General features: G+C 42.3%; 1 protein-coding gene and 1 long non-coding RNA gene across 3 annotated transcripts in view; both read left to right on the top strand.

Annotated features, from left to right (window-relative positions):
- The first annotated feature begins 9537 nt into the window (after positions 1-9537).
- EDRF1 (erythroid differentiation regulatory factor 1) overlaps positions 9538-26209 on the top strand; it is a 38892-nt gene continuing 22220 nt past the window's right edge. The window contains exons 1-13 of one of the 2 annotated variants that reach the window (XM_079137766.1): positions 9538-9765; positions 10556-10764; positions 12282-12348; positions 12988-13113; positions 14522-14646; positions 14887-15043; positions 18308-18409; positions 18660-18781; positions 19454-19565; positions 22342-22489; positions 22567-22675; positions 23062-23173; positions 24658-24918. In XM_079137766.1, coding sequence (XP_078993892.1) covers positions 9658-9765; positions 10556-10764; positions 12282-12348; positions 12988-13113; positions 14522-14646; positions 14887-15043; positions 18308-18409; positions 18660-18781; positions 19454-19565; positions 22342-22489; positions 22567-22675; positions 23062-23173; positions 24658-24918 — 1758 coding nt within the window. In that variant the 5' untranslated portion in view covers positions 9538-9657. The remainder of the gene's footprint in view (positions 9766-10555; positions 10765-12281; positions 12349-12987; positions 13114-14521; positions 14647-14886; positions 15044-18307; positions 18410-18659; positions 18782-19453; positions 19566-22341; positions 22490-22566; positions 22676-23061; positions 23174-24657; positions 24919-26209) is intronic. The other variant, XM_079137767.1, reaches the window with a different exon arrangement.
- LOC306659880 lies at positions 20640-22335 on the top strand. Its single transcript, XR_013763475.1, has 3 exons — positions 20640-21228; positions 21334-21712; positions 21756-22335. It is a non-coding gene; the product is annotated as an uncharacterized lncRNA (long non-coding RNA).

The raw sequence follows: 26209 nt of genomic DNA, 5'->3' as shown, positions 1-26209 counted from the left end.
TGGCATGACCTTCACTTCAGTATCTGAGAATAAACTTTATTCTTCTCCTGACCCACTCAGGAGTATCTATACGAAAAAGGGCAGAGAAGAGAATTCCAGCCAAGATATCCATCCAGAGGGTCCTTCTGAAAATCTGATCAAAGGAGAATTGATTCCTAAAGTCAACAGAAGTACAGACACAATTGCCCAAGTTCACGGAGAAGCATGCTGGGTGGGGAGAGGGTGAGTACTGGAGTCCTTCAGTACTGAAAAAATGTTGTAAAATCATTCTATGACACCAAAGTACTGAAGGTCGTGTTCTCAGGGTTGTGGGACAATGAATTTTCCTGCCTTTTCACATTTTGCTACCACTTCAGTTTTCTTTTATTAAAGTGCTAACATTTGTAATGAAAATCCTATTCTTTAAAAAAAAAAAAAATCAAGTTACTATTCTATTTCACTACAAAATATGAACATTTTGCCAAAACTTTCCATCTTCTTTGTCATCCCTCACATGAAAGCAATGCTAGCAACGTCCCGTCCATGGATTTACTGCACTGGCTGAGGCAAAAACCTTACATTTTCAGAATTTGGTGGAAAGAACTATGGCTTAACTTATATCTTATGTATCAGAAATCATGGACAAGCCTCGTATACAAATTAAAAACGATCAGTTGCTGACAATCCCAGTGGCTTGGGGGCTGAGTCAGGAGGGTAGAAAGTTGGAGGCCAATTTACTGAGGCCCTGTCTCAAAAAAAAAAGCGTTGCCATGTTTCCTGGTGGGTGGGCCAGCGCGCACCAAGTTTGGGTTGCTGCCCGAGTGTCCTTGTGTCCCCCCTGGTGTCTGCGTCTCAGTGAGCCCACCTCGGACTCTTCGTTTCCCGACTGTGGTCTGCAGTTTGCTTCCTAGGAGCTGGGCTTCTAGAAATCCAGTTTTGTTTCTCGTTACTTAGAATCACCAGGATATTAAGCTAGGAAGAACCCAGGGTTTCTTCGAGAGCCTGCCCACCTGTCTGCCCTGACCGGGTGTCCCCCACAGGGCCCTTGCACAGTGCGTTCCAGCCCACTGGTCTCCTGCCCCAGGGACATCCCACCTCCCTGCCCCAGTGTTTTCCTCTCTCTCTCCCGCCCCTGCCCAGCCCTCCCGTCTCTCCACGGCCCCAGGTTCACAGTGCTCCTGAACCTCCTCCACCGTCAGCCTCTGTGGGCACATGCCCATCATGCCTGGTACCTTTCCTTCCTTCACTGGTGACCACATCCTGCCTTTCAGGGTTCAATACCTGCCACTGCCCCCATCCACTGCCCAGACCTAGAGCACAGTCCCCAGAGGCCAGGTATCACCTTTCCTGATGACACCTTCCCTCCAGCACTGCACCCAGGACTCCAGGGACTGTTGAATGAAGCATACCTTCTTGGTGAACCCCAAAACTGCAAGCACTCAAAACTGCTGAGAGCTCTCTGGAGACGTGTCTTTACCTGGCTAACTCCACAGACTGTCTGACTGACAACACTGATTGACAGAACAGAAGAAATGCAACAGGGAGGATTAAATCAAACGTAATTAAGCGTCAGCTAACTTCACTAATAACCTGGAGAAGGGAGGAAGGTGGGGTGGAAGGAAGTAGATCACCCCTGTGGAGAAAGGTGGGAAGGAGGGTCATGGTGATGGGCACTCGGAGGATTGTTTTCCATCTAATTAGGTTTGAACTTGAAATTATTTGTGATGAAAAGATGTGAAGAAGACAAGAGAGAAAGAGAGGCAGCAGCTGATTTGCAGAGAGTAAGGAGGTCCGGGTGGAGGTGTGAGGAAGGGGCTCCTGAACGCCAGTCTCCCACCCTTGGACCCCCTTCCTGTGGCAGCCCTCCAGTCCTCCCAGCACCCCACCCCGTTCATTCATGTTGACCTGGCGTCAGACTTTTGACCCAAGTAACACCACCCCAGGCTCTGCCCCTGGGGTTGCTCCATGTCCTGGAACCTTCCCAAATGGGAAGGGATCCCCTAGGAGCCAGGCTCCACACAAACTGATCCAGCTAGCACCCCCCTGTGACAAGACACACACCAAGATCTTCTGGGACAGAGAGTCCCTTTGGTGCCTCTTAAGTCACACTGGGCAGCCCTCCCTGAGAAAGGTCACGAGAGCCATCTTGGTGGAACTCCTCCTTTGTCCTGGGAGGCCAGTGCAGACTGTGCCCTGCCCAAGGCCACTGCCTTCTAGATGGTTCCTCAGGGTGGCCTCCCTCTGGCGACTCTCCCCAAGGTCGCTGCAACCAGATAATAAATATTCTTGCGCATTTTCCCAAAACAATTAATTAGGCCCACACTGATTAGGTCCAACCAGTTCTGCAGATAAACGAGCCCCAGGCCCTCCCAGGCAAGAGCCCATGTTTGGGTCCCTCTCCTCCGTGTGGCTTGTGTCTTCCCCACCTCCAGAACATTGAGTAATGATACTTATGATGCCGATGAGGTCAGTCCTTTTGCCCAGACAGACTAAGGAAGATTCCAGGAGAAATGCCGCAGCGGCAAATGAATATAAATGATGCTTTTCCACTTTGTGCTTATGAAATGCCTTTTGTAGCCGAGTCTCAAAGCTCTCCAGGAAGCGAGGATTTGACTGGCACTTTCGCTTGGGGTAAATGTGAATGGTCAGAGCTTCCTAAGTCATTTGTGATAAGAAAGAACAAACATCCGAGGCTTTTAAAATGCAATACTCTTGCCTTCTGGGTAGTAAACAAAAGTGTGCAGATGGATAATGACATCTGTGGATTCTGGCTCCATTTCCTAGAGAGAGAAAAAATGTAAATAAATATGTAAAAAATTGTCATATGCGGGTAACACCCGTGGTTCTTCCAGTGGTCGCTGTCCTGCTCAGCCTTCACAAGCAGCAGATTCCATGGCTGGGTGCCTTGAGACCGAGTGACACTGAGCAGGCAGAGCAAGTCTCCTCAATGCCCAGGGGAAGACAGATGCTACGGAAATGTTTAGTAAAAGGTCCAAGCAGTGGCTTTGACACTTGATGCCTTGCACGAGGGGCTGATTTCCTTTTGTTCTCTCTGTGGGAAGCCTCCTTATAAATGTTTAATAGCTAAATGATTCATTTGGGTCTGCAAAGGCCACACCCTGAACTGGAAAGGCCGGGGAGGCCCACCAGCAGTGCCTGACCGTCAGACTGACTGGAAGGCTCACTGGAGAATTCTTCCCCTCTCATCCTCGGCTTAAGATGCACGTGCGGCAGCACAAATATCTGCTTGGGCTCCAGCCACCGACATGCCTGAAGAGCAGATGTTAGCGACTTTGAAACCATTCCTAGGATTCATTTAGGGTATTAATCAGCCTCAGAGGATAAAACTCAAAGACTCTAAGAATATTGCTGCTGATGCGAAAGTGATGCTGAACTGTCTGCCCTTAGGATCCCTCGCTTCGTTGTTCTGAAAGTCAATGCCAAGAGCTTGCAAAAGAATCTGGGTTCCCAGGAGTCCAGAAAACAAACTCCTTCCAACAAAGCCCTAAATACTGTGCTTCAATGTTGTTAATCTTCAGAACAGCAATAATTATCAGTTAATGATTAAATATGATATCAGACAACCAGGACCAACAGTATCTTGCTATCACACTAGTAAGCAGCACACCCAGATTTGCATTGTCTTACACACTAACATTTTTCTACTCTTGTCAAATTAAAGTGTAAAGCAAAGTGTAGCTCATTAACTTGCTAATTGTTCTTGACTTGAACAGTAGCTACCATTTGGTCGTCAGTACCACAGTGAGTCTAAAATAGTCGTTCTAAAAGCAGTAGTCTATAAACTTTTTAAAATCACTGCTCCTTATTAAAAAGATGTTCGAATGTAGGACCCTGACATATGCATATTTATCTGTTTGTAAATATGTATTGGCACTAATCATTAACATAAAACATTGAAGAAAATGGAAGTGTCAAACAATATTTGAAACATTTTCATTCATGAACTACAAACCAGTTCTGTTCACGTTAATGTTTTTTGAAATGAAAGCAAAGTGGAAAGCCTGGTTGAAAACTTTGCTATGTAACAATCTGAAGTCTCCTTCCAAATTAGTTCATTTTAAAACTTGGCTTAATGGCTGTCATCCCTTAACACATCTCAAAAGACAAGCCCATTGCATGGGCTCAGGGCTCACCAGACGAAACTGCTCATTTCAATTGTATCCACAAATTATGCAAAGGTTTTAACTGAAATTTGGCTGGTTAAATTTCCATTTTCTTTGAAGTTCACCAGTCATTCCTACAAACCAATTAAACAGTGTCAAGGAAGAAGTCAGAGGTCATTCCTCAGTCATTTTATGTGCGATGGACTTGCTCATACATGAAAAAGAATGGTTGACAGACTGTTGTCATGGAATAAAATTAAAAGCAGGATGTGCAACAGGAGAAAGGGAAAGACCAGCTAGCTGCCTGCAAGGAGGAGATATTGCAGGTATATCCTTGGGTGAACACATCACTTTGCAGCTGATGAAGAGATTCATCTGGGTATCAGAGTTAGCCAACTACAGTATCAAAATCACAATTAAGGAGCTGGGTTTGTGGCTCAGTGGTAGAGCACTCTACTCGTCTGGCATGTGTGAGGCACTGGGTTCGATTCTCAGCACCACATATAAATAAATAAAGGTCTGTCAATAATTTAAAAAAATTTCTTTTAAATCACAATTAAGTGTGGGTAGCTTTTTTAGAACATCCTGACAGTGCTCTGAGAAACACAGGAGCTTGCTGCCTCTACGTGACCTCATCTGGCTCCCTTCCCTTAGCAACTGACCTTCCTGGACCAGACTTGAGCCACCGTCCTCCCAAGAAAGCCTCCCTATTTAAAACCCAGCTCCCCCTGGGAAGGTTTCTGCAGGCTGTGAGAAACTTCACTTCTAAGTTGGGTGTGCAGATACGAGATGTTACCAGCAACACATCATTTTTGGCAACAAAATCACATAATGTTGGAAAGATTTCCAAACATCTATTTTCAAAGGTGCTGCCTCCATAGGATAAGATTCTTCTGAAAGCCAAACACTTTCTCCTCACTGCTAAAGCAGCACCTTCTTCTTGAAGGAACACATTAAGTCTGTTTGTGTTTGCGAGACTATCTCCTCAGTAGCATCCTAATGACAGCTACTTGTCATCACAAACAAGGAGAGAAAATGCGGAGCACTCTTTGTGAAAGAAAACAGCAACTCGTTTCTAAGCTTGACGACTCTTCTGAGTACTTCCTCACTGAAGATCCATGACCTCTGTGGCACATGAAGTGCCCAAGGTCATTCCCCATCTCATTACAAAATTCCACCAAAAAGATTCTCCTGGCAGCCACATTTTCTTACCACATTCAACTGGACCATGGCATCTGGCTGCAGCCTATTCAAGCCACCCTGTCCTTGGGGCAGGCTGCTCGATGGTCACAAATAGCCATCCTCCTCCTCCTCAGGGGAGCCTTAGTCTCCCCTTCCTCACTGATGCCAGGGTTGGCCCTGTGATTTATCCCTACCCCTCAAAGAAGTAAGAGGCAGTGATGATCGTTACTTCTGACGGGAAGATTTAGGAGACAGCTGACAGTCCCCAGTCTCTCCTTGTCCTGCCCTTCCAACAGGCAATGCTTCATCAGCCTGGGTTCAGAACAGAGATGACATGGACTAGCATAAGTACTTCTCAAACATTACACGGGACATACTTGTGCTGCTACTCCATACATTTCTCAGCCTAATTTTTTTTTTTTTTTCACTGTTCACCTGAAATCCAAATTTAACTCAGTTTCTTGTATCTTACCTGGCAACTTTAGCTGTAAGCTACTGACATTTTGAGACCATTTATTCCAGTTGCATACCAAATCACTTGACTGATAGGCCAGCTGACCATGACCCAAGCAAGGGCTTCTGTATTAATCTTATGTTTAGTAAAGCTTAAGTTTGCCCTTATTTGCAGATTTTAAAAAATGTTATAGTTCTTGCATCCAGAGGATTGTCCCAAGAGACCTCTGTGCCAAGGTGATAGTTACAGACCAAGGTCTGCTAGAATTAGCAGTCTCCCCAAATAAGGCAGATTCCTTGGCGGAGCCATAGAGATCCTGATTTAGAATCTGGTGGTGGCAGGAAGATCTGCTCTCTTAACAGGTGGTTATGAAACAAATTAACTATGGACTATGCCTGCAATTAAACTTTTTTAGAAGGCTGCCTGAATAGGAAACCTAAGAACTCGTCCTGGCTTTGCTACTTAACTGGGTTTTTAAAAAAATTTTTCCTTAGTTGTCAATGGACCTTTATTTATCCATATGCAGTGCTGAGAATCAAACCCAGTGCCTCACATATGCTAGGCAAGTGCTCTAACACTGAGCTACAATCCCAGCCCTGCTACTTACTAGTTTTGTATGATGTTCAGCCAATCAATTCTATTTTCCTTTCTGGAGTTCATTGCTCTCTTCTAAAGGAAGAAGTTGGTTCAGGTCATCTCAAAGTCCTCTCCCAGCTCAGTCCAGGATCAGGACTTAGAAACAGAGACTTCTAGCGTCCCACAAGCAAATTAATGAGGCTAGTTAAGTGGAAGATACTAAGTCATAGAGGGGTCTGTAGCAAACTGAAAAGCAAGCATCCCAAACTTCACTGAGTATAGAAGTTTGGGAGTTTGGCATCCTCTGCTAGTATAGCTGTATAGGCACGAAGTATGCCAGGTTCTCCTATTTTCTGCAGCACCCCAAAATCACATCTGTCTTTTATATAGTTGTCTTGTTGAAAAAGTTTTTGAAAGGGTTTCTAATTTTGCTTTGGAAAACACTGTGCACTGTGAATAACAAAATGAATTTAGGATTGACTGGGATTTTGCAGCAATCATCCTGCATGCTGGGAGGAATTTTGCAAACTGTGAAAGTCTAACCTACAAAATTATTTCGGAATAGAACAAACTGTATGTCAATACTAACTTTAATAATTAATGACATTGACAGTGCAATGTTTTAGAGTTACTTCATTAGACAGCCTAGCTTTGATTTTGCAGATTAAAAAATATTTTGGAGTCAACAACATTGTTTTTATGTCTCATACATTTTGATAAGCATGTTTAAAGCCTGTCATCCCTAGTCGTTTTCCCCTACATTGCCTAAGGGCTAAAACAGTTCTGTCAGCTGCTGCTGTGCTTGGTGTTGGTGAAAGGAAGATGATCAGACAGGACACTCGCCTTTGAGGAGTTCACAGGCAGCAAGAGAGGCAGATAGAAACAGGTAATTTTTCTATAATGTGACAAGTGCGGGATAAAGCCATGCAAGTGATGGGAACAAAGAAAGGAACCCTGAGGGGTAAGAAGAGAGAGGTGTGAGGAGAGACTTGAGATGATACCTGAATCTTGAAGATGGGTAGGAATAAGCCAGGTGAGGCAGGGAAAGGTATTCTAAGCAGAGGGAAAGCATCAGCTCATGTGGATCTTATGGAACAAGTTGTGGGAGCAGCACATTCTAAACAGTTCACTAACTCAACAAACACCAGGGCAGCTGGCAAGCATGTGAGTGCCCCAGATGGGTACCAGAACCAGTACCCCTGACAGGGCATGGATGAAGAGGCCATCCCCAATAGACCTGGGGTGGGGCGCACTGGTATGATAGAAAAAGGAAGATCAATTAGGGTCTTAAAATTTGAAATTGTGGAATAAATCATGTTTTCCCCATGTTATATTTCAGTCTTTTACATTAGGAACAGTTATGACTTAAAAAAAAAAAAAAAAAAAACCCACAGCATGTAAAAAGCATTTGAATATAGAAAAAGAAAAATAAGCCCTTAGAGTTAGAAGAATGTTCAAACTTTATGTAACCCAGATGTGCCCAGTTTCTGCAGCCTCAGGGATCACCCTCCTTTACTAACTAAATTAGTCCCAGCCCTGTGGGTGGGCGGCTGGAGACTCAGGCCCTTCCCAGGCATCCCTCCACAAGTAGTTCCTGAGGGGCCTGAAGCCCTCATCTCTCCCAACCTAACCAACTGCACTAGGAGTCTTTCTTTTCCTGTGCAAGGTCTTCATTGTCTCATTCTTTGGCTTTTCACCAGAGGTTTTCAGCCCATCTTCCCAGTAGGCAACATTAACAAGGATCCAGGAACTTCCTTCTCAAGAGGCATGCATAATATTTGAGTCCTGAGAAAAGAATTCCTGCTACCTCACTCCTTACATAGACTTATACAACAAAAAATTGAAACATTACCAAAGCTAAATTCCATATGTGCAAGATCTTAATAAAATTATAGTTAATATAAAATGAAGGATAATACGGGAAACTTGAAAAAACAAATGTTTAATCACCTCATCTCACTCCGATCTGTTTTTGTGAACAAAGACAGAAATAAGACACGCTTTTGAGACTGGGATCATAGTGCATATTCATTTTTACAAATTTGACTTATTTTATGTAATACGATGTACAATTTATGCATTTTGAATATTCTTGAAAAGTGAGATAATGATTGCATAGGTCTTATTATGTACCCAAAATAAGCTTAACCATCCTGTTTTAGATATTTAAGTTCAACTTTTTACTAATATATAACTTGCAAAAAACAATTACTGACTGCAAAATATGAACGAGTAAACATTAAAATGAATACATTAAATATCTCCAAAATATTGCCAAATTGTTATATTAATCCACAACTTTTTTTTGTTACATTTGAAAACAATTTGTAAGTTGGGCTTGCTCATTCATAAGGATTCCTGAAGATGCCCACGATTAGTAAGCTGTTAAGAGTCAAATGTAAATTACAAATTGAGGTAGACACGCTTCAAAGGCAAAATTAATTAAAAAAAAAAAAACTTTTATTACTGAAAAAGAAACAAGTTTTGCAAACATTTTTAGGACGTTTCTCTGTTTAATCTCGGCTGGTTAGTCCAAAAGCAAGAGCGCCTAAGCTTTCCAACATTTAAACAACCCTGGTTATTTCTGGTGAGAAATGCAGACGCTCAGGCCCTGGCAGAGCCAGAGTCAGAACCTGCACGCTGGCAGGAGCCCAGGCACTCTGACGCCCAAGGCAGGCATCACCTGGAGGTCCTCGGCTCCCGTCCCGGGCTCCCGGCGGGCACTCCCTGCCCACCTAAGCAGCGCCTCCCGTCCAGCTGCGCCAGCTCCGAGTGCGCCCCGCGGCCGCGAAGCCCCCGCCCTGCACCCCTGCATTGTGATGCAGGAGTAACTGGCCGCGGCCGGGAGCCGGCACCTGCGCGCGCCTCTCCCTTGGGTCTCGTGTGCACTGCAGGACGCGGAGGGAGGAGGGCTGACGCCACCAACTCGTACGACCCGCGAGGGCGTCCCGCCCCGCGCAGAGGGCACCTCCCGGACTCCGACTTTGTCCCAAGCTTCGGTCCCGAGAACTACATGCCAACAAAGACAAGCGGCGTCAGAGGGGCGGAGCCTGGGCGGCAAGTACCGCGAGAAGTGGCCTCGCGAAGCAGCTCGGACAGGCTCCGGCGCACGACAGCCCTCGCCCCCGGAGGCGGCCTCCGCAGCAGGAGGCGGGGCCCGGCCTCTGTTACAAAGATCGCGAGATTTGGCCGCGTCACCGCCAGCCTTCCTGTCAGGGGCCGGAAGCGCGGTCCGCAGAGCGTCTCCGGCGCTTGGGCCGCGGGGCTGCTGCGCCTGTGGGCCGGGGTTCGCGTTGCCGCCCCTCGGCTGCCGCCGGGTCGCGTCCGCCCGGGGCCGCAGTGATGGGGGACCTCAAGGAGGCGGGAGCCGAGGCTCCGCCGGCGGGAGCCGGTGCTCGAGGCGGGCTCAGCCTCCTGTCCCAGGGAGATTCCGAGGAACCTTGCGCGCAGGTGAGTCCTCCGCGGGCCGCGCGGCCGGGGCGGCTGGCAGGACCCCCGCGGCCCCCGGCGCCGTCCACGCCCCCGACACCCCCGGAGCGCGGCGCGGAGGCCCCTTGCCGGCCGCAGTGTGCAGGTCCCGGAGCCGACGCGCCCTCGGCCCCCCACCGGCGGCCAGCGGGGCCGGGACGCGCCAGGCAGCAGGGAGGGCCTCCCGGGGCGCGCACGGCCGGCGGCCCGGCGAGGGGAGGCTGGACGCACCCGGCCGAGCCTGCCGGGGTGCGGGAGCGCTCGCGGGGCCGGCGCCTTGCTGCGGGGTGCAGCGCTTCCGAGTGCGAGCGCCACGGACCGACCGAGCGGTGCGCCTAGCGCAGGGCAGGCCCAGATGTCCCACCAGAAGCTACTTTGCGCATGGTGTGCACTGTGGGAGTGAAAATGTTTCTCGGATACTGCAGAGCTGCTCTGTGAAAGCTTGCATTTCGTCAGCACGACACTACTGAGTGCCCTGGGTTTGCGCTCCTGTGTTTTATATAAGTAGATTGAAAAGGCAGATTGGTTGGCCTGTTTCCAAGCTGAAACCCATAACCATCATGCTTCTTGATGCATCCATCCTTTTTTCTCTGAAATTATTGGAAAAGAGCTAGTAAATGTGATGATGTAGGCTAAGATTTGTTGTTATCGGTAACATGTGATATACATTCCTGGTGAAGCCTGATGTAGTGGGTTCCTGCTTTCTTTTTATAAAGGTGAGATTTTCATTCCTAAGAGTGTCCATTATAGTGTCATTCAATATGTTAATTAGGGGTCAGCTTTATTTCTTGGAGGCAATGAAGTGAAGAGCCGAGCTGTGGTGAAATATTCTTCAGCCCCTCCTCGAGCAGCATTTGCACGCCTGGAAGAGAAAACAGACTTGAAACTCCCACCTGCCAACTGGTTAAGAGAGAGTGCCAAACTTGGGCCAGCAGGAACTACCATTCTTGGCAATAGTAAGAAAAGCAAGCCATTTTCAAGGTAAGTATTAGTAGACTGAATTTTTACCTCCCGTTTCACCCCCACTTAAAACTCTAGTAACTTTTCAACTTAATTTGTGACGTACGTTAACTTGCTGAGTATTTTACCCCAAAGATCACATTTGACTTTTCAAAGCCCCCCCCCAACAGGATATGTAACAATATGAAGATATTGGTTGCACGTGTTTCTTTTATGTCTACATCATGTTATTAACAAAGATGAATTTTGACTACAAATCGGTTGATTTTTATTTTAGCTAATTTGCATGTGTTTTGAATGCATGAAAACAAAAGAATCAGGGTGGTACATGAGAAGGAAAACCCTTACTACTCTCTGATCTGTTCTCCTGAGTTTTGCTTTAAACTATGGTGTACTGTCTGGTCTGGAAAAGCCTGATGTAAAATTCTAGCATATTGGGTGACCTATACCTTTGACTTTGGACCTGAGAATTCTGTTAGTGGTATTTAAAGATGAGAGTGGCCTGGCATCGTATAGAGAAAAATGTACTTGTGTCATATTCTTGTAGGCCATTTAAAATGTGGGGTTCTTTTCTTTTTCTCTGTAATTCAACCTAAAACATTTACTTTTAGCTTATAGTAAGAGTCATTAACACATTAATGTTTTATGAGCTCATGATTTTAGAAATTATCTTACTGCCTCAGAAAGTAAAAGTTATGTATGCAAATTGTTTATATGTGACATTATATTAGCAAAAAATTGAAAATAACCCAAATACCTTCTTTGGAAGAATAGCTTAATAGATTATGATATTGTTATGAGATAATTTAAATAATTATATTGACAATAGGAACACTGTGCTATTTTATGTTTATCTCATTTAATGCTCATAGCAGTCTTTTGAGCGAGTCACTGTTAACTATTTTGCACATGAGAAAACTGAAGCTAAGAAAGGGTAATTCACCTAAAGCATTTGATAGATCGTAAGAGCATGCTCCAGTATTTGGCAGTCCTGGGTAAGCATTCCTGACTCCATTTACTAACTGGAATATGGTGACAACGGCTACTTATTGTCCTTATAAACTACAGATGTATCTCATGTGGTACCTGGCGTGAGTTGGGTGTACATGTGTTTTTCTTTTCTAAATTGGTGTCTGGTGCATTTTCCTTATTTTTTTTTTTTTAAACAATATCTTTCTATAAACAGTTCAGTCCTAGAAACTAAAATCATAATAATTATGTTTGTTTTTATCTTTCCATGTAAAAAGAATAAATCTTAAACTGGAGGAGATTTTTTGAGTTTTAAAGGACGAAAATAAAAATACCCACTAAGTATTCTAAATGTTTCCTAATGACTTCTTATAATTATTACTGATTCATTAAATCAAAGATGCTTTTGATTTTAAGATACTATTTTATGTATGTTGAAAAGGAAACACTAGCCAACTCTAATTCATGTTGATATCAGAGACGTTAGAATGTGGAAAATGTGTATCCTAGAAGCAAGGATATCTGGTGTTCTGTTCACCTTTAACCCGTGGCCTCTTTTCCTTTGGTAGTTTTGGCATGGCATATGACTTTATTGATTCTGTGGGAAATGATGTGGATGTTGTCTCTGATTCTGAAGTAAGTGTTCCTTATTATTTAAGTGGAAATTTTGGATGTTTTCTGCTAAGTGATTTATATCATGTACTATTTCACAGTCTTGAGAAATTCCTGATTAAATGATATGATTATCCAATTTTTTGTTACCTTTTTTATTTCTAAATTATTACTCTTTACCACATGTCCTTTCCTCAAAGAAAAGGGAACAGTCCCCAAAACAACAGTAGTGATAATATCAATACTAATACTATCTGCTGTATTTTAATAGTGGTAATTGAAATAGATTATACTGCTTGGGATTATTCTGGCATATGTTACCAATTGAGAATTATATTTCCAGTAAATTCTATTAATTTTTAGTTGGCAGTTTTTTTTCTAATATGCTAAAAACTTAGATCAGTGCAATAGTGTGATGTGTATGCACTTATCCTTAAGAAATTCTATCTTGTAAAAATAAACCTTTGACTATCATTTACATTAACATGTTAGTATGACTCAAAGTACAGTGGTTCTGGTTTTAAAGGTCCATCTGTGTAAATTACAGTTTGTATAACCTTAAGGAGAGGTTCGTTATCCTTAACATTGAATGAAGTTGAAATTTGAAATTACAGATTACTCTAAAAAGGTCTTTCTAAATTATCTTTCTTTATTGCTTCTAAGAATATAAAAAAGCTCCTGAAGATCCCTTATAGCAAGTCTCATGTGAGCATGGCGGTGCACCGCATAGGAAGGACCCTGCTGCTGGATGAGCTGGACATCCAAGAACTCTTTATGAGGTCATCTCAGGTAAACTCGTGAAAGACACCCCGAAAAGTGTTGCACAACTGAAGAGCACTAGAAATATGATTGTGTTCCCAAGAAGGCCCAAAGTGAAAATGAAGTGGAGTATTTCAGCAATCAAAAGTTGAAAAAATTGACTGAAGATAAGAAAGCTTTAGTAAAGAAAAACAAAATGGGGAAGAAAATTATTTTGTTCCTGCTGATAGCCAGGATTCTTTCTTACAAGGAAAGGAGTGAAGTTAGTGAAGAAAAAGTTCAGAAAAATATGGGAAATTTAAGAAGCAGCTTAAAATATTAAAAAATACTTTCTCTCCATTATAGAAATTCTCCTGAAACAATTGTTACCAGATGTGAAAAATGTCTTAAAGCCTGGTTTTTCAAACTGCCTGTTGATAAACTGCTATTTTTCCTTCATGTGTCAATGTTGGACACTTTTATAAAATATAATAACAATATTTCAGTTTCTCTAGGCTTGTTCTCCAGTTCTGTACCCAACCTTTAGTTTACTGGTATCAAGTAGTTGATGGTTCTACAGGTTCATAGGCTACTCTTTAAATAACATCACTTCAGTGTTTTGATAGAGGAAAATGAGTTAGTGATTTAAATTGACATTTAAAATATTATTCTCTTTGAAAAAATAATGGTTAAGTTCAATCTGTGTGTGCACTGGGTACTGGACAATGTTTTGGAAGATGTGAGTAAATCACAGCCCTCGATCTTCAGTAGTTCACAGTTTTGATGTAAGAACACAGATGTTGATATTTCCATGAAGTACAAAGTAGGTCATACTTCAGGCACTCAAGAAAATGTACAGAAGGTTACTTCTCTTGGCCTGGCCTAGGAGATGAAAAATATGTGGGCTTCTTAAAAGAGTTAAAAAGAGGTAATATGAATTCAGTCTAGAAAGGTAGGTGTTTTGTGAGTGTGCTTATGCAATGATATTCAAAAAATTATAAAAGAGACTCAATTATAAAAAAGACTCAATTATAAAAGAGTAATAGGTATGTGTTAGTCAGCTTTCATTCTCTGTGACAAAATACCCAAGATATTCAGTTTAAAAGGAGAAAAGTTTTACTTTGGCTCCTAGTTTCAGAGGTTTCAGTTATGACCAGCTGGCTCCTTTGCTTTGGGCCTGTGGTGAGGGAACATATTATGTTGGGGAGCACATGGTAGAGGAGTGCTTACCTCATGGTGGCTAGGGAAAGCAGGGTCCCCATGTCCTCTCCAAGAGTATGTCCCAATGACCTAACTTCCTTCCACAAGTTCCCGCTCCTAAAGGTTCCACCACCTCCTAATAGTGCCACAGACACGGGACCAAGCTTTCAACACCGAGTCTGGGAAACATTCAGGATCCAAATAGTAGCAAGTTTCAACTACATGTGTGTTGTATTTGTTTAATTTTTCTCTTACTCAGACTGGTGATTGGACTTGGTTGAAAGAATTTTATCAAAGACTGATAGATCAGAAGTGGCAGAGGAAGAAAAAGAGCAAGGAGCACTGGTACCAGAAGGCTATTCTTTCTAAGTTTTTATATTACAGGTACTTGGCTACTTGTTTATTTTTATCTTAAGAAGAAAAAGGAAATTCTGATCTAAAAGTTAATTTGAAGTTAGTAAAATTAATTTTTTTTCACTGTGATATATTTACATTTTTCATTTTTTTTAGAAAATACATGTTTCATTACAAAGTCTAATTTTAAAAATGGTAGATTGTTACATACAGTTAACCTTGTCAAAAACGTGTGGTTTTTTTTTTTTTTTTAATTTCTGATTTGGGCAGTATCAATGGTGATGGAGCTGCTCAGCCTGTCCCATCAGCTGCAGAACAACAGGAATCAACCAGCTCCGATCAGACTCATGACTCAGAAGGGGCTTCGTGGCCTGCTCCTTTTGAAATGCCTTCCTCAGTTTCTGAAGACCCCAGTGCTTCCAGTCAGGTTTGTTCATACTTGAATTCTTCTTCCATAAACTCACATTTAGAAAACCGAAATATCTTATTAAAAGACTAGACAAGTGGAATAAGAAATCTTGTATCAGTTTGTTTCATAATTAGTGGAAAAAAGCACTTTTCAGTTTTTCATGATAGAACTTACAAGAACTATTACAAATAGCCAGATCAGTTTTTTTAATTAAATCAAACTGTTTTAAAGAAGCCTACTGCCAAGCATAACCATACTGATTTTCTCCTTAAAGTCATAAGAATACTATATAGCATAAAGTATATTTTTTAACTTTAGACATGAAGTAAGTACCTACCAAATATTGAGACTGATAGGCCTGTTCATAATGTAAATATTATTTTAACCAAAACTTCTAGTCAGATTGTTAGTCCTAAAATATCCCTTAAGATTTTCTGAATGAAATCCCTGAGTGTTAGCCCACATTCCTATTATAAAACTTTTAAAAAGGAAAAGAGAAAGAATATGCTGATTTGTATTTTATATTCTTGATTTCTTAATATTGTTTATGTTGTCCTTGTTGTGTCTATTAAGGAGTAAAGTAGCTCCACAGACATAACTTGTGGCATGTGTGTATTTAGGAACATATATTGACAAACCTGATTTAAAATACACAACACACACACACACACACACACACACACACACACACACACACACAGGTCCTTTTGTGTGCTAGGCAAGTACTCTACTATTGTACTATATCCCAAGCCCTTTTTATTTATTTTTTGTGTGAATGCGCTCTTTTATCAATTTTTTTTTCTTTTTAGTTATACATGACAATAGAATATATTTTGACATATTATACATACATGTAATATAACTTCCCATTCTTGTGGTTGTACATGATGTGGAGTTATACTGGTGGTGTATTCATACGTGAATATAGGAAAGTTATATCTCATTCATTCTACTGTTTTTACGGTTCCCATCCCCCCTCCCTTCCCTTCATTCCCCTTCATCTGATCTAATACCCAGTCCTTTGTATTTCTTATTTTAAGATAGGGTCTTAATAAGTCGCCAGAGCTGGCCTTGAATTTGCCATCCTGCTGCCTTAGCTTTCTGAATAGCTGAGATTATAGGTGTCTGTGCCGCCATGTCTGGCAAAAAAATAAGATCTTTAAATTGGTAAATTGTTTTTTCCCCTCTTCTGTTTTTCCATAAGCTGAACACTACTCAACCAGATTGTTTTAGTCTTCACAAATTATAGGGTTACAGGGAATGAGCACATGTAACTTGATTTTGATTATAGTAGGTTTTAAAGTAGATAACCCTTCTATAAAACTACACAATGAAATTTTTTTCCAGAGTTAGAAAACTATAAAAAAAAGGAAATAATTGACATGCAAGTCAGAATGGTAACTACCAAGAGGTGGGATGTTTTGTGACTAAGAGGGGACATGGTAGGTACTAAGTGCTAAAACAGTGTCCCACATTATGATTTGGGTAATAGTTGTATGGTAATTTGCTTTGTAATTAAGGAGGCAGGGGTGTAGCTCAGTGGTAGAGTGTTTGCCTAGTACAGTGAGGCCATGGTTCAATCCACAGCATTGTCAGAAAAATAATAAAACCTAAATTTGTTTGTATTTATTATTCTGAATTCTTTGGTTTTTATACTTTATTATGTGTGATTATTTGTCACTGAAGAATTTTTTATTTGATATTCCTTGTTTTCAAAACCTATACCTAACAAAAATAACCACATAATAGAAATACCACTCTGTGGCTGCCCATCTTACCCTTGTCCTGGCCTTTTCCTTGTGTCCTTACCTTGATTAAGAGTTACTGTGAAAAATCTTAGAGATTTTGCAGAATCTGTAGGCTTGATGTGCCAGAAGCAGACCAGCATTTACTTAGTGCCCCATAGCCCATGTACTTTAATATGTGTTTGTAGAAATTTATTTTCACCCCTGGAGCTGCATGTGCAGTGAGTATTGGTGATGAAAGCTCCTAAGCAGGAGGTGATCTTCTGTGATAATATAGCTGGTGAAGTCCGGGCTAGGTTTCCATACAGCTCTCTCTGGCCTCAGAGACCTGTTCTTACAGCAGGACTCCACTGTGACCCTACACACCACCCATTTAGGAAGGCTCTAGAAGCAGATTGTATTAGCAATGGCATGCCCCTCAGCAGAACTAGCCTGCCATAAAAACAATACTTTTCAGAATATTTTTCTATGTGGATTTCAAAATTTGGAGATCTGTTTGCAAACTGTCAGCTCTTTAATTCTTGTTCTCACAACTAAAACCACCAGGTTGAGGCCTTCCTTTAGCAGTGATGGAAGTTACTCAGGTGTCCGAGATATAGCCTTGGAGCCAAACCTTTCTTTGAGACCAGTGAGCCTGTCACAGTCTATACTCCCTCTGAAGCTACCTCACAAATTTAATTTTGGAAAGTGACCCATTAGGTTGATAATTTGCATAAACAAATGATGAAATAAAAAGATCAATGTCCCTTAGGATTCCTGAGGGAGGAAACAAGAGAGCAAAGTTGCTGGCACTCTCCCCTGGCTTGACTCGTGCACACCACACAGATGGGTACAAGCCTCTTGGCGCACACACAGATAAAGAGTAAGATGGACCTTCATGGAATAAGCAACACTACAGATGTCCATCTTGGGGTCAGATAGAACACTGACATTAAATGAGGCTTAAAGTAGCATTTCTTAGTAACAACTGTTCTAATGGTTGAAAAACTGAAGAGTGGGCTGAGTTTACCCATTTCCAAAATGCCTGCCATAGAACATGTTAAGAACAAAAAGTGTTCTGAGATTAACTACATTTGGAAAACCTTGGTTTATACAGGGATAAAGTAGATTTTTCTATTGCAAGACCATTTTTTTAGTCGTTGAACAGTAAACATTGTTACTCTCAAAAGCAAGTATAAAATGGTAAGTAGCATTTTTTTCAACCTGACTATGAAAAGTTTTCAGTGGGTGTCCAGGAGTAGGATTCTGTGAAGCTCCTGTTAGGACATGCTAAACTAGAGACTATTCGGATGACAGATCTCTCAAATTATGACTGAGGTATTTAGGAATTTTCTATTCAGTAGAGACGGGGTAACCCAAAAGAGCAATGGTCATCATTGTTACTAAAAAAATGAGGGAATGAAAACTTTGTATTGGCTAGTTCACTAAGGTAGACTTGAGATGAGCGCTTCAGTGTTTGGATAACGCTCTTTAAAAGTGGGTCAGTTTTAACAAGTGTTGGCAGCAGAATCACTCCTTATCCTTGCACTTTTCACAGGGAAGTGAGCCTCTTGAGCCCTCATACATAGTGGGGCATGTGGCCTCAGCACCCAAAGAACAAAACCTGACTACTTTATTCAGTGACGGGGAGAACAGTCAGGTATGCTTTCCACATGGCCAAGGTGAAACACCTAGTCCCCGGTCGACTTTGTCATCAAAAACCCAGTCTCGATTGGAATGGATAGGGAAAAAAATCCACTTGATCCTGAGAATTCCTTGTACACATCTCTCTGATCTCATAGCTCTGGGTACTTACTCTGTCTTCTTTTTTCTTTTTTCTGGTCTGTCTGTGGATCATGGGGAAATCGTGGGTCTCCCTTTTCTTATAATCTCTCCATTTTAAATCAAAGGGTCTTAAAAATGATTTTGTTCGGAATATCCTGTGGACATTTGAGGACATCCACATGTTGGTGGGATCTAACATGCCTATCTTTGGTGGAGGCAGGTATCCAGCAGTCAGCTTACGTCTCAGGTAAACAGCGTGCCCCCTCATTCTTATGTTATTTTAAATGCTTCCTTTAGAATCAGCGTTCCGTCTGCTTTTCCTTATCTGTCTAGGTGTCCTCTTTTTCTAGGCTTTCTTACCTCCCTTCTTCCCCTGCCATTTGAAATGGCAAATGTCCTGAAAGCCCCATAGCTAAGTGCTCATTCTAGACCTAATTTAATGGAGCCAAAGGTCTGTTGGACTGGCATAGTCTTATGCTTGAATCTACAACTTGTGAGCGTACAAGAAAATTTATTGGTTAAGGAGATGTTTTGCTAACTTCCTGTTAACTAATTGTGAACATTCTTCTTAATGCTTCATGAGTATTCATATTAGCCAATGTGAATTCTGGCTTGGGCATTATTATCTGTGCTCAATCTTGCCCCAGATTGTGTAAGGAGCAGTAGGCTTAGTCATCTATTTTTCTTTTCTTACTGAAAACATAGTACCAATTAGAAATAGAAACAGCTTTTGGAAAGATGTGAGATATAACACCATTGAGTTTTGTGTGTGTGTGTGTATCTCATCAGATGAAGCATATATAGCATCTTCCATCTAGGGAGCATAGAGTAAAATACTTAAATGGGAAAATAAGTCTTAGATGATTCATTATGGAACATCTCAATTAAACCAAATAACATTAGAAATGTATATTTTTAGGGATAACAACAAACCAATTAATGTGCTAACTGGAATTGACTATTGGTTGGACAACTTGATATGCAATGTACCCGAGCTTGTGATGTGTTTTCATGTAAATGGAATTGTACAGGTAAGACACAGTGTGACTTTTCTAATAATCTCTCAAAAGCAAATTGGTACAGAGAATACCTCACCACAGTTTTCAAGACCTCTGAATACTATGGTTTATTTTGGTAGGGAAGGTAGGTGTGAATTAACTGAAATTTGAGTGTTTTCACTTGAAAGTTCATAAGTGTACTTAAGCACAGAACTCTTTTAAGTGTCAAGTCCATGATGGCAAACTGAAAATGCAGTGTGTTGGATGTGTTCTTCATTGTACAGCTGTCTACTCGATGTGCGCAGCTTTCTAGGAATGAGCTGGAGTCAGAACTGCCATAAGGTGGATGGCCTCCGTGGGAAGTTCTTACTGAGCACATTCTGTTGAGGGACGTTTTACCCCATTACAAGTGTTGGAGGAAAACAAGCTTGGTCACTACTCAGCTGTGTCTAATGGGAAGTGAGGATATGCAGAGGGAAAGGATGAGGCAGGAAGTGGGCACTGGGAGTGTAGTGCACACAGTCTGGTGATCAGAAGGGCGGGACCACTCTGGTCTGGAAGAAAGGCTTCATGCAAGCAGTAACTTACTAACTGGGTCTCAAAAGATGCTAGTGTCTCAAAAAATAAGGACTTGGATTTTAGAAAACTTGTACAGAGGTAAATGAAGGGATTGGTGATAAAACCAGTTAGGGAACAATGGGTTCAGGTAACAGTTGAAAAAGTGTTGGCCAGGTAATGGGGAACCTGGAATGCTTAGCCAAGGAGTTGGTTTGGTCATCTGGGATCAATGAAGTCTTTGCCTCTGTGGGGTAAAACTTGTTGTAGTGGAATATTAATTTTGGGATAATTTGGAACAGGCAGGAGGATTGGCAACAGGAAGACTGGCCAGGCGTGGCATTACTTTCAGAGAGGCATAACACCCTTGGGCTGCAGAGGAAGTGCCGGGACGCAGCGTGGTGGTGATGGCATTTGTTCCTTGCCTGCTCCCTGCCAGTCACTCTGTTAAGGGCATCACTTTTTCGTTATTCTCCTTTGGTGGGGAAGGAAACTGAGAGTCAGGAACTCAAGTTGCCAGGGGTCATGTCACTAGTAAGTTCCAATATTTGAGCCTGCATCTGCCAAAGAATTTTTTTTCTTTTTCTTTTTTTTCTTTGTTTTTTATTTTGCTTTTTTGTTCTTGTTTTTGGTGCTGGGATTGAACCTGGGATGCTCTAACATTAAGCTACATCTCCCAGCACTTTTTATTTTTTATTTTGAGACAGGGTCTCACTAAGTTGCTGAGGCTGGCCTTCCTCCTTCCTCAACCTCCCAAGTAACTGGAGTAACAGGTGTGCACCACCACACCCAGCCAGAAGACATCCTTTTAACCTTTATAACTTTTTTCACCTGGGCTGTCATCAGAATCACTTGGCACCCCTGTGTGCCCAGCATGGTAGGGTCTGTGTATTTTTTTTTTCCAGGAAGTTTTGCATGTGATTGATTTGCAGCCTTAGTTGAGAACCTCTGTCACACCATTACCTTAAGTGGCAACATTTAGTGAGAGGCTTATGGTGGGGGCAGGGGAAAGGGGAGAGGTAGGTACGGTATTAGTAAGACAGAAGGGAGGAAGATACCAAGGAACCCAGGATCCTGGGACAACAATAATGGTGGTATCTCTTGCTAAGATAGGGGCATTGAACTGGTGTAGGCAGGAAAGGTGATGTGTTTTTATCACACACTCAGCTTGAGGAAGTCCTGGGACAACAATAATGGTGGTATCTCTTGCTAAGATAGGGGCATTGAACTGGTGTAGGCAGGAAAGGTGATGTGTTTTTATCACACACTCAGCTTGAGGAAGTCTTAAGAGGTCCAATGAGCATTCTGAAGTGACAGTCTTCAGAGAAGATGGGGCTGGAGGAAATATTGAAGCACCACCAGGATACTGCTGGGTTCATCACTGTGAATCTCTCCGAATCACATGTAGGAGCCTTTCCCTGTGTGGGTGGGTGGGAGAGAGGGCATTTGAGAGAGGAACCAGAATAGTGCAGTATGAACTGTGGGAGGAAGGGAAGTACAACCTTGGGGCCTTTAGATGATCTCAGGAGGATGAAAACCAACCTTAGGCAGCCTTGTCTGGTGTCCCGATCCAGTTGCTTCAGGGCTTCCAGTCTTACAGTACTTCAGGAAATATGGAAAGATGCGTTTAGGGAAGTCTGCACAGAAGACACCGGGAAAGAAAGAAAGAAAGAGGCACTTTAAAAATGGTAGTGGTACCGGCCATGCAGCCTTTGCTCCTGTTGCCATCTCCAGCTCTGTGCTCTGTCCCTGCAAAGGAACAGTCCCTAACTCAAGGGAAGAGAAGTGACTACCAGGAAAACATCTCAAGTGATGCTCTTCCTTTGAGCCATGCTCTGGTGTGTATGTGGGTGGGTGGAGGAGACCAGAAACACATTATTTTTAAAAAGCTTGCAGAGTAAGGTCTACCTTCACTTACTACCTTCCCTATTGAAACCAGCAGAATGGGGAGGGACGTGTTCAATACTGTGTGCAGTTAGAACAGAAACAGTGGTAAACCTGAAGCTCTAGATCTGGTGTGACACCCGCCCCCTCACCCCACACCCCAAGAGTGTCTCCAGTAGTGGGCCACGGTCAGTGCTGGGTCTGGGTCCTGGGGATGTTGGAGCAGGAAGAGATAGAAAATCACTGACTTACACTCTTGGATGCTACATGGATCTCTGTTTGCAGATTTGTTTGGTTGCTTTTTAGGAAGAAAGGTGTTTCTGCCTCAGGTTACCTTTCTCTTGAACTGCCTCCCATCCATGTTTTACAGAAGTATGAAATGATAAAGACGGAAGAGATTCCCAATTTGGAGAACTCTAATTTTTCTACTAAAGTCATAAAGGACATTGCACAGAATATTTTATCATTTCTGAAATCTAATTGTACCAAAGAAGGACATACCTATTGGCTCTTTAAAGGTAAACTAGTTCTTGAATAGATAATGATTGATTTGGACGACTGCTGTAAAATGAGGTTTCTTTGTTTTTCTTTTTAGCCAGTGGCAGTGATATAGTGAAGCTCTATGATCTCACTACTCTTTGTGAAGAAACAGAAGACAAATACCAGAATCCATTCACAATGCCAGTAGCCATTCTCTTATATAAGTGAGTGTTTTAAAAATTTAAGTTGAATTAGCCTTGTGTAAAATTTTGTAGTGTATGTTCACACTCTTCAAGTCAAAGCTGTAAAATACTTCAGGTTTTCAAAGTGGGAAAAATGTTTACATACATGTGTATATATGTACATATGTGCGTGTGTGTGTATAGGAGAGACAGGCACACATTCACACATATAAACACATTGTACCAAATATCATTCCGTTTTCTTGTGAAACCATAGTATGATATAAACCTTTCAGGGTAGGTGGGCAAAATGCAATATTTAGTTTTTTCTTATAACCCTTATTCTGCTGGGAAGATGCAGGAGTGTTCCCAGACTTCAGTGTTGCAGAGGATGAGGGGGAGTAAAGTGATATAACCTTCTCTTTCAGGGTTGCTTGTAACATGATGATGAAGAAGAATCAAAATAAAAAACACTACGGGACTATTAGAACATTGCTTCTTAATTGTGTCAAATTGCTGGACAAAAGCAGACATCCTCAAGTAAGATAACATTCATATGCTTTCTGACAAAATGTTAACAATCTGACCAAGAACTGTGTCGCCTGGGCAGTGAAACCTCCTTAGCCAGGTCCTAGCCTGCCTCACCCGGCATGGCGGCTGCAGCCTCTGTGTCTGTGGAGCACTTAATAATATGCCTAATCCGAACTGAGATGTGCTGTCAGTGTAAAATACAGACAATTTTGGGGCGTGTGTTTGTATATACACATCATAGTTTGTAGATATTGGATTAAATATAATAACTTTACCAGATTTCACTTTTTTGATGCAACTACTTAAAATGTATGTCATTCACGTTACAGTTCTTTTGGTTAGCACTGCTTGATCCATTTAGATCTTGTGCAATTTTAACAGTGGTGCTGTTCTATCACTATTTGAGGATCAGAAACTTGTATCTTAAAATTATTTACACAACTGGGCCATGTTATTTATTAGTGTAAATAGGTTTGCCTCCCATACTTTGGTACATAAAAACATCTCTTAAACTATTCTCTTAGACATACTCCTTGCAATTTTATGCCACTCTTATCCTCAGTTGTTGGAATTTGATAGATGTATTTTTTTGGTACAAGACTAATTGTATGCTGCTTAGATCAGAAAAGGTATATAGGATATGCACTTTTCCTTTAAAGATTCAAATTAATTTTAATTGTAGCCACATCCAGATTGTAAATACATTATCCCAGAGGCCAAACTTAGAAATTTTTTGTTTGAATAAAAATGAGAATAGAATTTTTTTTTTTTTTTTGAGATGTGGGGGCAGTCTCACTAAGTTGCCCAGGCTGGCCTTGAACTCACATTCTTCAAGCCTCAACCTCCTGAGTAGCTGGGATTACAGATACAGAACAATTTCCGACTTAAGTAACTAATTGCTGTTTGAGGTGGTGGTGGTTAGTGGTACTTGAATGGTTTATGTGAAAGTTAAAAAGTGTTTATTGTCTATGATAAAGAATCAGTAAATGATAGCAAGATAAATGGTAATATGCAAGTGCTGACTTAAGAGCAATCAGGGAGGGACTTTTCCCTTTTTAATCTAGTGAGGTTTTTGCCTTTAGAACTATAAGTCATATAGTAAATATTGCCTTTTAAAGATAGGCTGTAATCAGATTATAAAGAAAAGTTTCCATTTCTCACTTGGTTTGGGTGGGATTTGCTGACGTTTGAGTTAACCCTTAAAAGCTTTTGCTTGTCCCCTGTGAAATGCAGTGGACACCTGTTTTCAGAGGGAAGCCTCAGGGTGGAATAATTTCCAGAAATGAAACTTTGAACCACGAGGATCTCACAGAGCACACTCAGAACTTGTAGCTTTGAGAACCTTTCTGTGTGTGCGACGGTCTGTGTGGTGAAAACAGACCAATGTGCAGACACCCTACCAGACCTGTGCATGTGGTGGTGAAATTGCTTCCTCTTCAGATGATGAGACAATTTTGGTGACAGTCACTTACACTTATTTTTCTTTTTATAAGATTATTGCCTCAGCCAATTACATGCTTTCAGAACTTTTTCAATTGGATGAGCCTAAAAAGGAAGAAAATTCAGAATCTCCTTTACATGAGAATTCTGATGAAAGTTACAGTGAAGAGGAGGAGGAGATGCCTGACAGTGATGAAAATGGGTCCTACAGCACCAGCTCCGACCCATCGGACGATAACAAAGCAGTCGCCATCATCAAGTCTGTTGGAGAACTGTCAGTGCCAGAAAAGTACAAGTCCATCCACCAGATCAGAGTGAGCAAGTGGGATTTCTATTAAAGGTCTATCAGTGGAAAAACAAACAGGTGTTAATTGAATGCAATTAGCCTCTCAAACATGGTGTGCTTTAGTAAGCCTTTTGTGATTCAGGGTCTCATAATTCTTGGCTTTCTGAATTCTAAACTTGGTTTTAGAACCCCACAGTGAAATAGTCTTGTCCTGGGGTAACTGACCCACATTGTGCAATGCTGATGGCCTGAGTACACCAGCAGCCACCAGGGCGTGCCTGCCAGGTTTTGAGGTGCTGGGAAATGGCATATACGGGTTGTTTGTGAACATAGAGTCAGAGGAGAAGTGGGAGGTTGTGCTTTGATCCATATGTAGAGCTATCTGGCATGTCATCCTTCTGCTGCAGGTAGGACAGTACTTTTCTGTGACCTGGGGTGGACAGTCTCTGACACTGCACACCCTTTCCCTTTCCCTCGGCATGGGCTGTAAGACTGTTCTCCTATCAGGCTGTCGCCAGTGTGCTTTCCTGTGTGCTGCCTCCCTACGATTAGATCCAGTCAGCCTTGGGAGAGTTCTGGCTGTTCCATGAGCGGAGATAGTCACATTTACAGATGATCTCTTAAGCGCCAAGTGTGATGTTCAGTTGGGAACTTCATATCCAACCAAGTCTTGTGAGGCCGTCTCTTTGTTACTTAAAAGGCTGCCTGTGTCTCTGGCCTCTCATCCCTCACTCTCCCCTCCTTCCCACAGCCCCACTAGTTCTGTTGTCTGTCTCAAAAGGATCCAGGGTGTCTAAGGGCCTGTGCTTTGATCGCTGTGCGCCTCTGGTCAGACATGCCTCTCCCTAGAACTTCCTCACGGCTGCCCTTTCAACTGAACTGTCACCTCTTAGAGGAGACCTCCCCTTCCCACTCTGTGGCGCCACCCTGTGTCAGCTCTTCAGGGGCCTCTCTGTACCCACCTTGGTGTGTGCCGTCTCCATCTCTGGAATGTGAGCGCAGTGCAGGTGGATCCTCCTCTGCCTCCCGGGTCTGGACACTCGGTGCGTGCTCAGGAAATACTCGAGTCCATGACTGCAGGGAAGAGCCACTAACTTCATCTGAGTCTTAGTTCACTTTCAGCCTGAGCCCCACAGTGCAGCAAGAACATTTTTCTGGTTAAATCATCTATTGTGAAAGTTACATGTACTTGGGAAGCTGCTGCATTGTAACACAAGGCCCTGGACCGTGAGGCAGTTAGATGATGATTAAAGATGCAGCAGTATGTTGTCATCACTCTTGAAGAGACAGCACTTTTTACTAGCATCTGAGGCATTCAG

The sequence above is a fragment of the Sciurus vulgaris genome (assembly GCF_902686455.1).
Source record: "Sciurus vulgaris genome assembly, chromosome: 4".
Taxonomy (NCBI): domain Eukaryota; kingdom Metazoa; phylum Chordata; class Mammalia; order Rodentia; family Sciuridae; genus Sciurus; species Sciurus vulgaris.
The sequence above is the reverse complement of the archived record's forward strand: the minus strand, read 5'-3'. Positions and strand labels throughout refer to the sequence as shown.